The following is an 18618-nucleotide window of genomic DNA, read 5'->3' on the forward strand; positions in this document are numbered from 1 at the left end:
AACTTTTTCCCCGAGACTTTCCCCACTGCCAGGCTAATTTTCTTCCACCGATTTTGAAATTTCCTGGTAGTATCCGGCTTCTCAGAAAGCTTGGAACCCTTGGACTTGGAAAGTGCCCAGAATTTTTCAATTGGCCGCAGTTGAGGTACATTTGGAGGGTATTCCCCTTTTGGGACAAATTCAATATTTTTAAGACGAAGGTACTCGGTGACCTTTCTGGCGTAGTGTGATGTTGGGAGGTCAGGCCAAAACAAAATTTTATCGTTTTTGTGAAACTTATCTATGAAGCCTTCCAATCCACGTTGAATGCATTTCTTCAGATAAACTTTCTGGTTTACAGTGCCTTCCAAAATGACGAGGTTTGAAATATGGCCGGCGCTAGAGATGCATTGCCAAATGCAATATTTTTTTGGGCATTTATCTTTTTTCCGGATGTTGTCTTCGTATTTCACTTCATCGGAGTAGGAGCAATGGTAGAAGTGCCTTCCCAGAAGATTCGAAGGGTCAGCAGTGACGTAGGTCTCGTCGTCCATAATAACGGCTTTTCTTTGGAAATTTCTTGCAATATTCCTGAACCCGTTCCTTTTGTGTTGATTTGTAATTTGGGGCTGACCTTTTTGTCCTCGCCTTAATGCCTAGTTCATGGACTTCGATTTTAGTCAGGTAGCTTTTGGAAATCTTGACCTTCTTTTCCGCCATGACCGTGGATGTTGATGGCTGATTTTTGAAAAATTTTTTGATCCTATTTTTCACTTTTGGCGTCGCTAGCTTCGCAGGTCGACCACTGGGTGTTTTAAATTTGACTTCATTGGATTCCCCGTACTTTTTTATGTAAAAGTAAACATTCGCATGAGGAATACATTCTTGCTTGAAAAATTGCCAACTAATTTTAGAATCATAGTTGGCTTGATTTTTGTGAAACTGAATCACTCTTTTTGCCAACTGTTCCCCTGCAATCCTAGTTCTTCTAGACTTAACCATAATTGAAAAATTGGTGAGATATATCAAATTAAAGCTTACAATGTGGTCTACTGAAAAATAAATTTTTTCCGCACATAAAAATTTGCAGTTACCGCGTAGCGCAGCTTAGAAGGGGCATTCTCATAATTTAGTGTCCGTGTCTTAGAATACTGCGCACATAGACTAAGTTTTGCTTAAAAGGTGACGAAATATCGGGATTTCCTAAAGGTATGCACCGCACTGCACGAGCAAAGTCAAGTTTGAGTTGAAATAGGTCTCTGTCATAACACTGTCGCGATGATCTAGATTAGTTGTCACCATACGGCGGTGATGATTATGGGAATAAATGGTTAAGGAGGACAAGAGAGATTTAGAAGAAAAAACTTTATTGTGCTGTTTACTGCTTTCTCCCTACCTGTACACTGACTACCTTGCATTCATCACCTATCTGCGTCTCTCCCTCTCGCCACCGTTTGTCTACATGTACATCTTAGCCTACTTCTTAATAATTTTGAGAGGGAGTGATTGTTGATTCACGAAGTAGTTGGTAGGGTCCCAACGCTTCTTGGTGGATACCAGTTTGTCCAAATTGGACCCATAGTATCTCTTCAAATAGTCCTTAACGTCCAGGTCGGGAAAGTTCTGGTACGTCTCCCCACCATCAAAGGATTTCATAGCGGCCCAGAATTCCTCCATCCATTCGACAGCCTCTGGGATGTTACCTGGAACATTAGAAAATATATTTATTACTATTATTTATGCCTGATGAAGTCTACAGTGTGTAGACGATAAGTTGTATGTTCTGATGTTAATAAATCAAATTCTAAACAATGTCCTGATGTTAATAAATCAAATTCTAAACAATGTCCTGATGTTGCTATACATACATATTTATTATTTCCACGTTTAGACAACTCACAACAGTCGTAAAGATGTGGCATCGCACGTTATGGGTATCCCTTGCGTCAAAAAGTAGAAACTTCTCTGGCTTCCTTACATAATTATTTTTACGTTCAGATACAGTACTATGGTTAAAATAAACTAATATACAAATTCGATCGGATATTCTCCCTGTCGGATGACCCCACAGCGACCTGGCAGGCTGCGATTGAACTAATGTTGCAGCTTATATCATAAGCTTGGGATAATTTGGTCAAACATAACGCCCAATGGTGACAATTTGTAATTGCCATTCTAGGCCATTATACGTTTGCCATTTTAACGTCCTACTGATATGAACTCGTTTTGAAATTATGACTAACTATTTTGACTTTAAATTAAGCTCATACCATCTCGTGTCGTTCCGGTTACATGAATCCGAAAATTGGCTCCAACTTTTCTGTGGACGTATGCCGTTTTATCTGCAGCCACCTTTTGAATAGCTCCATGCTCCGTATTGATCAAGAGGCCAGCTCTATTGTTCGGAATTCGAAGCATTATCTCGCCCAGACGTTCCAACTCTTCCATAGTTAACTTCCGTTTTACGAATTGCGATCTGGCCTTGAAGTAGCGAACGATTGCCATTTGTTTGGTGAACTTCATAAAGAGGTTCACGATATAGTCGTCCGGGGGGAATACGAACCCACCTTCTCCAGCCTGCTGAAGGGACCCAGGAGCGTCTGGAGCTGGCATGGAGGGTGGGAGAACGACAGGAGCGTAGCCAGTGGCATAATGCATGGCCAAGTATGGGGGGAACATCACAATCTTTTTTCCTCCGGGGGGGAACATTTCACTAATCTTTCTGAGAAAGGTTGCATTACTGGTGGGATTCCGGTCTGGATCATAAATGTGGAATGAGGCGACAATAATGCCTGGTTCTGAACCACCCGGAGTGACAGAGTCGGAGACGTTCCAATTATCTGACAAATAAATTATAAAACGTTTTCAATTGGTAGCACTACTAATTTGAAATCAAAATATTTACCATTGAATGCCAATGCCATTGTACCAACGAGCGGTTCATTATCTCGCGTCCACGCCATCCAATCCTGCGTGGCTGAAACCACCTTTACAAAATCCTTGACAGGGTACACCATCCTGACGAGGCTTAGCCTAATCATATCTGCTTGGAAGGTCCTAATCCGGAATCTCGTAATTATTCCGATGTAGCCACCCCCAACGCCACGCAGTGCCCAGAAAAGGTCAGGATTTTCTGTCTCACTCGTGTACACAATGTTTCCTTTGGCATCAACCATCTCATACTCTAAGACGTTATCGATCAGGAGGCCATAGACAAAGGAGAACAGACCGATCCCACCTCCTATCGCGTGCCCTCCTAGCCCAACGGTTAAACAGTTACCTACAGGAATTCCTACTTTTGCCAATTTCCACAACTGTGCCGTAGCAGGCCCCAAAAGGGCTCCGGGTTGAAGTTGGGCAATGGCATATTTTCCTGTTCCGATAACTTCGACTTTCTGCATCTCATGGAAATCGACAATCAACGTGGAATTGTTTCCGGTAGAGATTGAATCGTACGCGTGACCACCACTGTTTGGAATTAAGCGAATTTTGGCAGCTACCCCACATCTGACGGCAGCTTGGACATGGGCAGCGGTTGTGGGGAGGAAGAACGCGATGGGGTAAACTTTCCCAAATTTCGTATTTCGTGTTTAGAACTTCGTATCCGCTCGAGTTGCTGACGGGGTCGACGAGACGATCGGTTGGAACCCGTCGTTTCAGAAGGCATGCTCTGAATTTTGGAATTCTGGAGTCCAACCGTCCATTTCTACCTTCACTGTCGCCATGTTCTAAAGTGATTCCTAAAATAAAGATTTTTTTTCAATTCTTACATAGGATTTTAATTTTTCGAGAACTACACCCCATGGGGGAGTGGTTTCGTAGTTCAACGTATTTTCTAAAATACCCCTATTCCGCTAAAAAAGATTATGTGTTGCATGCCTGGATTTATTTGCATTAAAAAAGTGTCTCAAGGAATACTTAGGATATTTCGTTTTTAATATATTTAATATTTTACCTTCACAACTTTTAAAGCTTATCGACAATGCGATAAAAGTTAGTATTGAAAAGTGTTTCATTCCAAAATATAAGCGACAACGAACCGTTGGTTTACTATTTCCAGATTTTACCAATGGCTTGGGTGAATATCAATAAATGACTGATTTTATGTGGAGAATTGTGTGAGAATTTATATGCTTTAATTTCACCCTTTATTACCTTAAAAACTCAAAGTGTATCTTTGTAAATGAGCAGCAACTCAAACCGTGTACGCTTAAAGGTCAAGAATAGGTTGGGAGGTAAGTAATTACGAAATTTATGACAGGCACGTGTGGATTATTCACAATGTTTCAGATTATTCGAAAATACTGAACAAACGCGAATTCACCACACATCCATCCGAGCTGTATAAACAATTGAACAATTAGTTATACATTGTACGTACATTAGAATATACATCCATTTCAATAACAGGGTTTCGTTCTGTGCATGTGTTTTATTTTCGACCACAAAGTATATCCATCATTAATAATAAGGCTATTGGATTTTCTTAAACCACATGTCATGGCACACTCTTGATATATTTACAACTAATCCAACAATTACGTTAAGACATTGATACATCCCAGTAATCCCTATGTCATTTGTTACATAGCCATAAACAGAATCTCCAGAGTGCAAACTTGACGTAATGCGATTTATTGAGTTGTAAATTTGGAGAGCATGAAAAATAAAGGATTAATCGCAAAGGATTTTGGTAAACACTCTGTTAATAATTTTGCAGAGTCATATACGGTACGAATTTTGGTAAAGAATTTCATACAAATTGGTAAATTTTTGCTACAAAGTAGCAAAAATTATTACATACATGGTAGAAATTTATTACCAAATCCTTACCAAATGTAGTGCGCGTTATTACCGTCTTTGTAGAGTCATATACGCTACGAATTCGGTAATTATTACTACCAAGTTATTTGCAGTGCAAAATTATTTTAACTAAATACATAGACTTGGTATTCTAATAGTAAGAACTTACTTTTGTCCTGGAGATTGTGCCAACTTTTTTTAATTTTTAATAATAATATATTCAACAATTTTTGGTTAAAAAGTACAAGAAGTAATTACTAAGATTGTTTTCAAAGTTTGTATATTGAGGCAGATTACAAATGTATGATTTACATAATATGTATGTAGCGTTGGCAGAGTTTGAATCGAAGGTTAGTAAATTACGAATTTAGCAAATATGTATGTGCATATGCAATTTATCTCGAAATAAGCAATTAGCAAGGTGTATTATTTGAGCAATGGAGGAATAATCATAACCAAAAAACCTTGGTGGCTTATGATTGAGGTCAAATACTTGTACCGTTTTTAATACGATTCTCCACCACCCACTCCATTAATTTGCGATTATTTGGCAAAAATATTATTGCGTGTTTGTAACGTACATATAGTAGGAAAACATATCGCTGGTCATATCGTATTTGAAAATTGGAGAATGGAATAAATTTTTCACATTTTGTTCCATCTGTAATACATAGATACTTACATTAAATCGTATATTTTTGAGAATTTCGTGTCACTTTCAATTCCTGAAGAAGATAACAGATCGTTATCGAAATCTCGGACAAATAAAGTTAATCAAGATGACATCCATAATATCCGTAGAAGAAATTTAACTGTAATACATATTTGGATACAAAACCATAGTTACGATTTCATACTATTATACACTTCTTAAGCAAGTTCATCGAGACAAATATTTCAAATGGATTGCGGAGGAAGCAAAAATGTTACTCAGAACTCATTTCTATTATATAATGTGTGTACACATTTTGTCTCAGTTGCCATAAAAATATACCGCATTCTTTACAGTGTTTATTTATGTCCTTACTTAATCTCCTTCTGCTCTTCAAAAACCGACTAATCTACTTCATATCATAATGCCATATCCATCTCCGTATAGCGAACCACAATAACTACAATTGTCTGGTCCAACTTGCATACCAGTTGTGTCTGACAAATTCTCATTACGTCCAAATTTTTTAGGGATATTTAACATACATAGTATGTATTACATACTATGCACGTCTGATCTATCCAAGCAGTTCATTATATACAATGGCTTTCACCTCATATACTTTGAAACGATGGAGTTTGCAAATATATAACTTCCCGTTAACTTTTGCAGGAAACTTTGCAAACAAAATATATGTAATTAGCAGTCTCGTCTAATGACTTGTGTCGTTACTTATTACCTTGTCAAGATATGATGATAACGTTCCTATTTTTACATCTAGATATGAAACTCGTTTGTATCTTATCGATTATGTATAAACGGATACACTCAAAATAATCCGGTAACAGCTATTACCAGGCGGTGACTATATACAAATTAGAGGTTGTGAGGTAGTGACGTTACCAATTATATAAATTTTTAAACCAATAAAATTTCACATACATACACTGCGTGGCTTTTTCTTTTAACAAATGAATACATATTTTTGTTATATCGTAAACGTAAGTGCATTTTATGGAGTATATTTTACAGAATAGAACCAGTATATTATTGTTACATCCAGTAATCAGTTTTCGTGAAATTCACCTTACATACATATTAATCAACACGAGTTAAGGAAAATATATAAAATATTATTATTACATGCAGTAACCAGTTTTCGTGAAATTTAATTTACATATTAATACAGAAGAGTTGAGGAAAATATATAAAATATTTTTCGTCCTGATTTGGCCTATACAGGATGCTCAATTTCCTCATGACACAATCTTGGTCGACATGTTTCCGAAGGTTAGCTTTATGAGTGTTCTTCCAATTCCAATTCATCGTGCTGGTGGTCATCATGCACATCCACTCGTATTGGATCACAAAGGGTCTCGGAGTTATCATTTTCTTTGTCCTCCCCATCACCTAAAGTGATCTAAAACATACTAGGGACAATGCATAATGTTAGTGCTTGTCTCAAGTTATGAACATTTACTGTTAGAATTTAAGTTTTTATGTAAATGTAAGTTCTAAATTTAGGATAAGCCAAAAATGTACGCATCATCATTTCGGATGTTGCTATTTAAATCAGGGTTGCAGAAATCTCATCTCACCTTCACAAATCTCATCTCACTGAGATATAATGAGAAATAGTGAGACATGAGAAATATGAGATATAGTGAGATTTGTGAGCCATGCACTAGCGCCACCTAGCGGACGCTGTCATGAACTAAAAGTTTAGCTCATTATTTCTCATATTTCTCACTCAGCCCCAACTGAGATGATTGATATAAATCATTAAATCTCACTAAATCTCACCAGCTGATATATACCACTTGCAACCCTGATTTAAATGTAGACAAAGGATTATTACTTAACTGAAATTACATTTGCCGTAACTGAAATGTTCATCAAGTGGCAATTTTTTAACCCTCAACATAGACATACATATATGCAAGTACACAAGTAATTAATACAGCGTTATTCACGAAACATGGCAGTCTGTATTTTTTAAGATAGGTCAGTTTCCCGCGACCCAAATCGAGAAATTTAAATAGCTTCTCACAGATTGATTCATTAGAGTTTTGATTTTTTTTTACTCCACTTGAAAATTTTCACCACGGGCCCGCAAAATGACCCCAAAGTGGTCCATGCCGTCAACCCAGTTTGCAAAGTAGGAAAGATCCCTACGGAGATAATTCAAGAGCTAAAAAAACAAAACATTACCCTTTCTATTAGCAAAATATGTAGAATAAAGAATGGCGAAGGAAAAAGAAACATTGCGATAAATTTGGGATTTCCACAACCTCCGAACTACTGCCCCACAAAATTGCGAAAACTGACGCTTATCCGAAAAACTTCCCGTGACGTGAAAAAATAAAACCCTCTGACTCAAAACCAATTGGCAAAGAAGCACGAGGTATCACAGACTACAATTAACCGAATTATTCACGAAAATTAAGTTAAAGACCTTCAAGAAGACCAAAGTTCATGCGCTAAACCTACGCCACAAAAAAATACGGAAGTCGACATCTCGCAAGCCCTACCGTAATCACCTTGCCGGTAAAAAATCTGAATTTGCCGTCACATTGGACTAAGCTTTATTCTTTACCCAGGACTGCAAAAGGAAACGACGAATTTGCTATTCAAGGTGCCGAAGTTGCATGGAGAATTATGCGTGTGAAAAAAGTGAAAAGTTTGCTGTCAAGGGTATGATGGTGGGGGCTATAAGCGGTCGTGGAACACTCCCTTTAATTAAAGTACCTCGCAATGTCAAAATAAGTGCGACATAATATGTGGACGAAGTTTTAAAACCACTTTTAGGGGAAGAAAACCCAAAACGTTATCCTGGTGAGACCTACAAGGTGTTCGTTCACCATGGTGAGGCGTCCTCGCACACCGCTCGGATCACGGCCCAGTACGCGGCCGAATTAAAAGAAAAATTCGGAATAACAATTATTCCTAACAAAGAGATACCTGTTAAGTATCCTGATGCCTCCCCCATGGATTTTTTCGGGTTTGGAATGTTAAACAAGCCCTATTTAAGAGACAAGCTTCCGCTCTTGACGGACTTTGCAAAGTTTTGGATGACGAGTGGAGGAAAGTGACGCCTTAAATGTACCTTAAAGTTTTCGAATAATGGAAGAGGAGACTACGTTCTATATCAGAAAAGGACGGGGAACACATTGAGAACACCAAAAATATTCACAGGTGAGCCCTTCATACAAAAAATTGAGGTGAGAGGGACTGCCATGTTTCGTGAATAACTCTCTGTAGATTAGTTATATTTGGTAACAATTTTATGACAATACGGTATAATCATCCATATCTATGTAGAGGTAGTTATTTTATACAAGTTAAGTTATTATTTTCTTCGAACTCCACTAAACATCCTTGTATTATCTCATTTAATAATGGAATGTGGATGGAAATCTCTCAAACAATCTAGGTAGATGTACAAAGGGTAACCCGATGCCACCATAATTTTTAGAGTGTTCATGTACAGCGTGGTCCTTTAATTCGGTAACCTCCCTATAATCAAATGTTTTGGTGTCAGACTTTTGGGAACACGATTTCTGGATAGTGTTTTGTCGTGATTTTATTGGTACCTAGTATCTCGTGTGTCCTCCATTGACACTCATCATGTTCCCGATTCGTTTTTTGAAATTCTGAGCCAGATTTCCCAAAAGTGAAACGGTCGGAGATTTCCACCTTTTTTGAAACCTTTTTAATATCATCCGTCTACTGGTTGGTTTTGGCTCCTCATATACTGAACTTTTCAGTACAGGTCACAAGTTATCCAGTAGGTGCAAATTTGGACTGTTGCCGGGTCACACCCCCTTTCCCCAAGTGGTTATATCTCGCTCCTCTTAAAGCTACATTGTTGCCTTTCCTATGTGAGCAGGAGCAACATGTTGCATAAATGTAATTTTTTTCTTGCTTGGGAATGACTTCCTATAATCTAAGGTATCCAAATAAATAAGAAAGATTTCGTTACAATAATACTGTCCAGTGAAAGTAGCGCCACCAGGGACAATATGTAATTCGGTAACTCCGCGTGCACAGAAGTCACCTGTAACCATGATCTTCAATCGTTTTTTAGGTGTTAACGTTTATGGAATATCCTTTTTTCTTCTGGATGATTCTGAGGACCTTATTTGGGGTAAATTTTCATCCTCAACCCGTCAGTATACAGAATATTTGCCAACTTTTTGGCACCACTTTTCCCACCTGACAAATACCATTTTCATCTACAAATGTGCCGGTTATTAGTCGATCTGAAATATGTTTTGAGTCAATGGCGGTTTTTTACATCTTACGAATGATGTACTATCACATACTGTCCATTTAAGATGTCAGTTGATTGCTGTTAGTCTAATTTTGTTGGTTTTCCTAATAAACCGGAGGGCCTGGTTTTAGATCTTGACACACTTTCTGACGAAACTGTCCGTATTTAGGTATAATCGGGTCTTGGTCATATTTTTATTGTAGGGGAGAGCTATGCTGGTCGACTTGAAATCGGTTTGTCCACAAAAAAATTTCAGTTTTTCCATATCCACACGGTATTCCGGTGAACTCCAAGTTTTTGTGGATTCTCTATCACCCCTTGCCGTTCAGCCAGTAATGTTTGGATTTTAATGCGGATTTCGATTTTTGAAAGCTTACTATTTGGACTCATTGTGGAAAAAAAATTGGACTGATAACCCGTCACACTCGAAAGTTATTTTAAAATAACCGCGAAATGTCGAAAGCCTGCACGATCATAAAACATTATGTCTCATCGTGGCGAGACATTTCGACAAGAATGGCGACGGGGTAGTCTCAAAAGAGGAGTACGACGTTGGTATCGCCGCAATGACAGCTTTTGACCCAAAAGTGTTTGGTGAAAGGGGGAAAGTAAAGTTTAGTGAATTGATGCAAGTAGCGGATAAAAATAAGGATGGAAAACTACAAGTTGAAGAGTTGGCATCATGGCTTTCGAATATTTAAAATTAAATTGCCACTTGTGCAAGGCTAATTTAAAATGTCACAATGTTTCGTCAAATACATTAATAAAGTGATTTCTGACATGTCAATTTCACTGCATGTTTACAAAAAATTTATTCTGCTACAAAACTCACCATGCGTCACATACATAATAACTATTTTACAATATAAAATAAAATGTGGCACACCGTATGCATGTATCCTCAAAATTCTAATAAACCCCAATAATGAAAGACAATTAGTCATTCTAGATAATTTGGGTAGAACGTATTGGCGTTGACCTAGATTTACGTACGTATTTTGGATTAAGATGTACTTATCTCACTGATTGTACACAAAATATGTACTTATCCAGATTTTGACAATTTTAATAAAAAATTGAAAGCAGTATAAGCTTGGTACACATATTTATTTACGTACATATTTATTCAATTATGTATAGGGTAAAATAGTATTTACTATCCTTAGCAATGTATTTCCTTTGAGACGATGCAGTCTGAAAAAATCACCTTTTTTCTATTTTTCCCCATTTACTTTCATGCACATGGAAGTATGCGAAAATTTCGCATACTTCGCATATATTTCGCAGCGAAATATATAGTATGTAGTACTTCATGCCAATGTTAAATTTTAAGGGTTCGTGTTGGGACACGGTATGAAATTGTGAACCAATATAAAAATTCTCCAACTATACTGAAAATGTAAATTTGTAATCTCTAAATTTCTGTGTTTTGCTTAGATGACCTTTTTGTGATTTTATCAGAAATCCATGTTTTCTAAAATGCCGTACACAATGTTATACATATAAGTATGTATGTATGGGAAGCAACTCCAATAACTTGATATAATATATCAAAATCAAAATAAACAATGCCTATTGTCACGTTACGCTTGATGAAGGTGACAATGACATTTGGGTTTCTTTTGCAAATCATAAATTTATTTTGGTAAGAATGATGTATACACAATTTAAAGACATACATATTTTCTTCCGGTTTACGAACACCGGCTGGAACATGCTGAACCAAATACTATGCACGACCTACGAAGAAGCTGCGAGCGAAAGAAAGCTGAAGGCAGACTAAATATCAACATAAATATCAAAGCTATTGCAGGTTCGTCATCCCGATAACGAGAAATTGCCCTTACATCGTATGACAGGGCAATCAAGATGATAAATATAAGTCCAATCATGAGGTTCGAAAACTTTTTGAAGGTCGCCCCACGTCGTATGCCTTTGTCTTTATTCTGAAATACTAAAAATACTTAATATCAATATCACATTATTTACATAACGTGCAGAGATAAATGTCTCATTTTGCCGAATTTTGAAGATAATCCGGTAAGAGATGAAGTCATATGTATTTATACAGTCCCCCCTCTGGTAATAGAAAATTTATTAGCGCATGATAACAAATCTATTTCCGAGTGGAATTAAGAAGCTCAAACGTTATGGCAGTTTTTTACCACTCGGTAATGTTTTTGTTACGATCTGGTAATAAGTTTGCCTATTACCAGGTCGGTGACTACATATATATGACTTCTCTTTATCTATTACCGGATTATGTTTGCGTGTTGAAACCTGGGTCGACAAAATAATTCGCTCCTAATATTTGAAACACATAATTACCTCTCTATCAAATTTCCTCCAATAAAAAACCAATCCTTGATGAAGAAGCATCAGCATCCCGACGATTATTAATCCAATATAAAATATGGCACGAGCACTTTCACGGCTGTTCGCTTGCAACAAGTATATGCCAAATCCAATATAGTTAGAACCGATTTGAAAACTCTGGATCACAGCAGGATTAGCAATTTTGGCATACTTATATCTGCACACGTTCACGGAAACTTTAAGTTTACTGTATTTCGGGATAAGTAGTGGGTATATTTCTCGGCAAAATTTTTCCATCGTAGTGCTAAAAGATGATCCGGCAGATAACTTCAGTTTAATCCAGGATTTCTTGCTCAGCATGAGTTTCGACGATTCTCTATACTTCTTGCAGACAAGGCCAAGATTTTTAACGTCCTGGAGATCCAAGTATTTTCCGATCATGTCCCAAATCTATGTATATGAAAGTTTCATTGGTGTTTACTACGATCGAATGACATAATAAATATTTATGCGTTGTCATAGTAATTACAACGCAAGGACTTCATAATATTAAATGCGTTAATTCAAATATCTATCTTCATACCTCATTTGGGAGCTCAGGTAGGATTGTTTGGTTTTCTCTTGAAGTCGAAGAACTTCTGCATTTCCAGCCACTCTGTAAACAATTGCAGACAAAGAAGTATTGTTAGTTACATATAAAGAATTTCCTACTTAAAATGTAAGTTTTCAATGTAATTTTGCGTACATCCGTTTTTACGAGGAATAGACCCACCATGGCAATTTAGATAGGAATAAGCCAAATTGCGTGAAAATTCTAGCCTTGCTATACTGCTAATTAATGAAACGCATACGCCAGAAGGTCAAAAATGAATGCGGGGAAGTTCTCTAGGTGTCCTGTAACTGGAATTTTGTATAGAATGGTCAATTAAACAGTTAGGATCAGATCAATTTAACTCGATTAAATCTATTAAGCGGTATAAACGGTTAAGCGGTTAGGCGGAAAGTTTCAACTTGGAAGAAGTTACACTGTTTGAGCGGTTTAACTGGTTAATGTGGAGCTTACCTAATATGCGTCCAGCTTCTTCTGGACCCAGTGACGTACTGACTTAAGCTATCTGCGGAAAGTGATCAAATAACTATGAAACGGTTAAGGTTAAAATGGATTAACCGGTTAATCCTGTTTGATCGGTAACCGGTTAAATCTGTTTAATCGGTAACCGGTAAAATCTATTTAATCAGTAACCGGTCAAACCTGTCTAATCGGTAACCGGTTAAACCTGTTGCTCTTCTTTAGTTGTGGAATAACTGTAGTCAGAAACTGAAAACCGTAAAAGAAGAAAACGGTTATGCCAAAAGCGGTTAGTAGAAAATAGTAACAACGGCAAACTATGCGAATGATAACGCGTTTATTGAATAAAGGTTAACATGGTACATTTGTAAATAAAGGTGTATTTAAGATGGCACAAATTAAAGAAATCCATGCCTAATTAACAGACCCCAACCGCAACTAGGACTTCAAATGGGGTGGAAATGGAGAATTAGATATCCATGCGAATCCATGAGAATCCATGCGACCAGACATATCGTGGCCCACGAGTAGCTTCTGAACCTGAAATGACCTCCTCGCAAAAATGCATTTTAAGTATACAGGACAGAGTCAAGCTGTTTATTTGTTTCCATAGCTACAGCCAGCTACTCTTCATCCCGTGGTGTTACGATGCTGTCAACATAAATGATAGGGCTGATTTAGATAAGCTTGCCAAGCTATGGGCCGCAGCATTGGATGCGGTCAACGGAACGAAATATAACGTTGGGACACCGCCAGAACTCCTATGTGCTGGTAACAACGATAGAACTTATATTTGTAATATGGGAAAGCAATAATAATGTTTCGAAACCAAATTAGCCGCTGGAGTATCAATTGATTGGGCGAAGAGGGCAGCCAACATCAAATTTTCCTACTTATACGAGATTCGTGATACTGGACGTGCTGGATTTCTTCTTCCATCTAACCAAATTATATAGCCAGGAAAAGAAGTCATGGCCGGTGTGATAGCTATGGTCCAGGGTGTAATGGACTGGTACAAGTCCCATTAATTACGCAATGATAAAAAATGACAGGGCATACATCAAACTTCACCGAGTAATAAATCATACTGTAAAATGTATTACCTCAGCTATAAATGCATGTGCCTCTAGGCGTACACGCTTTGCAGGGACATCGCAAAACTCGCAAGACCATGACCCGTATGACCTCAAACCACCGTCAACTATACCACCCACCCCTTACTACCCCAAGTCTATATCTGATCGCGTACATCCATGATACTGTAATTGAATAGCGTCCCGTCCAGTATTCGGCACCCATTCATTCCCTCAAGGACAGAGCTAACCACAAAGTATGGAGCCTTTGTGATAACTTCAGCGACAAAACAAGTATAAATATCTGACTTATCTTATGCTAAAGAATTTTTGCATGCTTTTACCTTACACTTCCGTTGCGGACAGATTCCCTTCATTTCAGCTACCGACGTGTCTCAATTATAGTGTAAATAATAAATAAATAAATATATATTAAAATACTTACTCCAGAATACACGTGCTTCCTGTGTCTAATATTCGTCAGCGCTTTAGTTGTTCCTACGTCATGTTGGCCTTATAAACTAGTCACGATTAGATTACTTTTTTTTGTGAAATTCAAGGGTGTCTGATACATCATGGTGTGCTTCTTCTGAAATTCAGTGATATATGTTAGTAAGTTAAACGTACTTGCATGATGACAAGTGAACTAATTTGTTACTTAAAAATGGAAAGCCACCAATTACTATTTTTTTCTTCTGATTAGTTTCTAATGTGAAACCATTTCCTGTCTTTCTAATCAAGTTTGGGAACAAATTAAATCCCTTGCTTCGATATATCTTAACTGTTTTGAACATTACCAATAAATAAATAGATTAATAATCATACATATTTATATGTAGTTGTAACTGTTGTAACCAAAGCATAGCAATTACATGCATACCAGGGCTGGCGCATAAGTTTCTTAAAAAAAATCTGTTTCATTATTGATGAGTCCTGGAGTCACATCTCGATTCGAAAGCCAATCAAAAACCTTCAGTGTGCAGTGTTGATTTAGCCCGACTCAGGCGTATGATATATTATGAGGTCGTGTAAAACCCGTGGGGGTTGTATATTTGGGTCGTTCCAAACATTTACGCATTTAAATTTCATATTTGGTATATAGATGCCATTTCTGCCAACTATACCAAATTTCAACTAAATATGACAACTTTTGATAATCAGTGTGGGTCACCCCATTGGGTCTCACCGGTTGAAACAAATTCAAATATAGCTTCACCAAAGTTGCATAGGCGCTACTAGCAAGCTTGAAACCAAATTTCAGCTCATTAGGAAAATTTTAAAAAATCGGTATGGACGATCCGATAGGGTGCCTTTGGTTGACCATTTTCCCAATTGGACCTCAGAACCCTTTATTACACGCTATTAGTGACCTACATACAAAATTTCAGCTCTATAGGACAATTTCTAAAAATCGGTATGGGTCACCCCTTAGGGTGTCTCTACTTGAAAAATTTGGAAATTTTACTTCATAATCTTTCATTAGGGCCCATAAATTACCTCTATGCCAAATTTCGGCTTTCTATGACTATTTTGAAATTTTGGTGTGGGTCACCCAATAGGGTACCTCCAAATAAAAATTTTCCCAATTTTAATTCATATTCTTTCATTAGTAGCCACTAGCTACCTATGTACCAGATATCAGCTTTCTACGACTATTTTGAAATTTCCGTGTATAAGACCCCCACCACCCATATGGCCCCCACCGGCCAACCAGTGGACCGATTTGGCTCATCTCCGAACTTGATTCCTAACTTTGTCCAATATGCATATGGTGAAAATATGAAGTCGATCGGTTCAGCCGTTTTGGCCCTATCGTGCAGACAGACAGACAGACGGACAGACAGACACGACGGTTACATAAGCCCTGAGCCGGGCTAAAAAGCGTGAGATAATGTTTGGCAAAATTAAACGACAAAATAATCTCCACTTCGAAAAACATTAAGAAACAAAACTTGCTTTTCAAGATTATTGCCACTGCTTTTGGGACTTTGATGCAACTATTCTCCTAAAGTTTATGTACCCTTCCTCCTACTAATTGACGAGTACTTGCATTTTTAAGCAAGATTTTACTCTCACCCATAACAGAAAAGGTTTTGATAGGTGAAGACTATAGGTAAATAGATATCAAAAGTATTCCTTTGTTTTAACAGGGAGCCGGACTTTTCCCGGTGCTCATTTACCGGCAATCAATTCCCGGCCCTCTTTTCCCGATATCATCAACTCCCGGCATTCTCAACTCCCGGCTTCTAAACTCCCGGTATCCTCTACACCCGGCATTCTCCGCTCCCGGCATTTAATTATATGATTATCTATATTATAGGGTTTCGACCATACTTAAAATAAACACCTAAGCGTTTTACACAATATGTTAGGAAATTGGCTAGGAAATTCTGGAAAACCAGATATCGTAGAGATATTTTGAAAAATATCTCCTTTATAATTTACAAAAGTCCGTCCCGTTGAAATTTTCCGTGACATTCCAGCATTCTGGTTGGTTATTTACATCATGAGTTAGCCAATCAAGGAGCAAGTATGCTTCAAGACTGGTAAAACAATTCCTTAACAACGTTAAAAAAGTCATCAGAAAAATAATTCAGCAAAGATTTTTATTTGGAGGGACCCTATGGGGTCACCCACACCGATTTTTAAAATCATGCACACGTGATGAAATTTGGTATGGAGTAATGGTCTATATGTAATGGTTTATGTGGAAATGCCTACTGACATATTCAAAATATTTTGGAAAAAAATAGATAGCAAAATTATGGAGAATTTTTAGCCCGGCTCAGGGCTTATGTAACCGTCGTGTCTGTCTGTCTGTCTGCACGATAGGGCCAAAACGGCTGAACCGATCGACTTCATATTTTCACCATATGCATATTGGACAAAGCTAGGAATCAAGTTCGAAGATCAGCCAAATCGGTCCACTGGTTGGTCAGTGGGGGCCATATGAGTGGTGGGGGTCTTATAAACCGAAATTTCAAAATAGTCGTAGAAAGCTGAAATTTGGTACATAGGTGATTAATGGCTTCTAATAAAAGATTATGAAGTAAAATTTCCAAATTGTTCAACTAGATGCACCCTAAGGGGTGACCCATACCGATTTTTAGAAATTGTCCTATAGAGCTGAAATTTTTTATGTAGGTCACTAATAGCGTGTAATAAAGGGTTATGAGGTCGAATTGGGAAAATGGTCAACCAAAGGCACCCTATGGGATCGTCCATACCGATTTTTTTAAAAATTTTCCTAATGAGCTGAAATTTGGTTTCAAGCTGGCTAGTAGCGCCTATGCAACTATGGTGAAGCTATATTTGAATTTGTTTCAACCGGTGAGACCCAATGGGGTGACCCACACTGATTATCAAAAGTTGTCATATTTAGTTGAAATTTGGTATAGTTGGCAGAAATGGCATCTATATACCAAATATGAAATTTAAATGCGTAAATGTTTGGAACGACCCAAATATACAACCCCCACGGGTTTTAGACGACCTCATAATATATCATACGCCTGAGTCGGGCTAAATCAACACTGCACACTGAAGGTTTTATAATTTATGTTTATAACTTGTTGCAGTTCAATTTTGCTCATTATTGTAGGAATATGAACAATTGTTCAGTCAGTTAAAATTCGTTGAATGACATGACTCCTGAGTCAGGCTAAACGAAGTTCAACTTTGGACATAGATTTTGTTACGAGACAACCAAAAATTTAAATTAGTTTGTTATCTAATTGAGGGGCCCAGGATTTCACATTGAGGGCCTTGAAAAGGGGCCCAACGTCGTCATGAAGGTCGATCGATCTTCTTGGTATCGATCGGCTTGGTATTCAATTCCAAGGACTAAGCATAGTCGAAACCCTATAATATAGATAATCATATAATTAAATGCCGGGCGTGGAGAATGCCGGGTGTAGAGGATACCGGGAGTTTAGAAGCCGGGAGTTGAGAATGCCGGGAGTTGATGATACCGGGAAAGAGGGCCGGGAATTGATTGCCGGTAAATGAGCGCCGGGAAAAGTCCGCAACCCGTTTTAACATACAGTCAAACAAAGTGTACACAATTGTGAATATTTTACAACACGATTACCCTGTAAATCTTTAATCCATAATGGATTGTCCATTACTTACTAACATATCGACCTATTGAGTTAATAAAATCCAATAACAATATCCCATCATGCCGTGGACAAAGCTGATAATTAATTAAACCAAGTAATATTTAGAGACACACATGAATCGTTATTGGACTCAAAATTGTATTAAATAGTTTATACCTAAACAAGTACAAAATACCCTACCCATTGCAATAAATCTAACTAACGCAAACTCTAATCCGTCAGTCTATAATATCCTTTTCTCTAAGGCCAAACCCTCTGCAAACACCAATCAGAAAAAATGTTATATGATCACATACCTTGTATCAAATGGGACCTGAATTATATGGCTGGCC

General features: G+C 37.6%; 1 protein-coding gene across 1 annotated transcript; it reads right to left on the bottom strand.

Moving 5' to 3' along the window:
- Positions 1 to 1455: 1455 nt before the first annotated feature.
- LOC110855827 (uncharacterized FAD-linked oxidoreductase YgaK) lies at positions 1456 to 16458 on the bottom strand. The gene is made up of 7 exons (XM_022104221.1): positions 16346 to 16458; positions 12607 to 12678; positions 12553 to 12562; positions 12272 to 12473; positions 2885 to 3544; positions 2250 to 2819; positions 1456 to 1682 (listed from the first exon to the last, which is right to left on the bottom strand). Exons 1-7 carry the CDS (start codon positions 16456 to 16458, stop codon positions 1456 to 1458), a joined length of 1854 nt encoding a protein of 617 aa, XP_021959913.1.
- Positions 16459 to 18618: the final 2160 nt, after the last annotated feature.

Source organism: Folsomia candida, unplaced genomic scaffold (assembly GCF_002217175.1).
Source record: "Folsomia candida strain VU population unplaced genomic scaffold, ASM221717v1 Fcan01_Sc014, whole genome shotgun sequence".
NCBI lineage: Eukaryota > Metazoa > Arthropoda > Collembola > Entomobryomorpha > Isotomidae > Folsomia > Folsomia candida.

Coding starts and splice junctions, on each gene's coding strand:
- LOC110855827 (XM_022104221.1), bottom strand. CDS start 16,458: ATGCCGGGAGCGGAGAATGCCGGGTGTAGAGGATACCGGGAGTTTAGA. Junction 12,679..16,345: donor GGGCCGGGAATTGATTGCCG/GTAAATGAGCAC, acceptor AATTGTTTACAG/AGTGGCTGGAAATGCAGAAG. Junction 2,820..2,884: donor AATGGCATTGGCATTCAATG/GTAAATATTTTG, acceptor TTTATTTGTCAG/ATAATTGGAACGTCTCCGAC.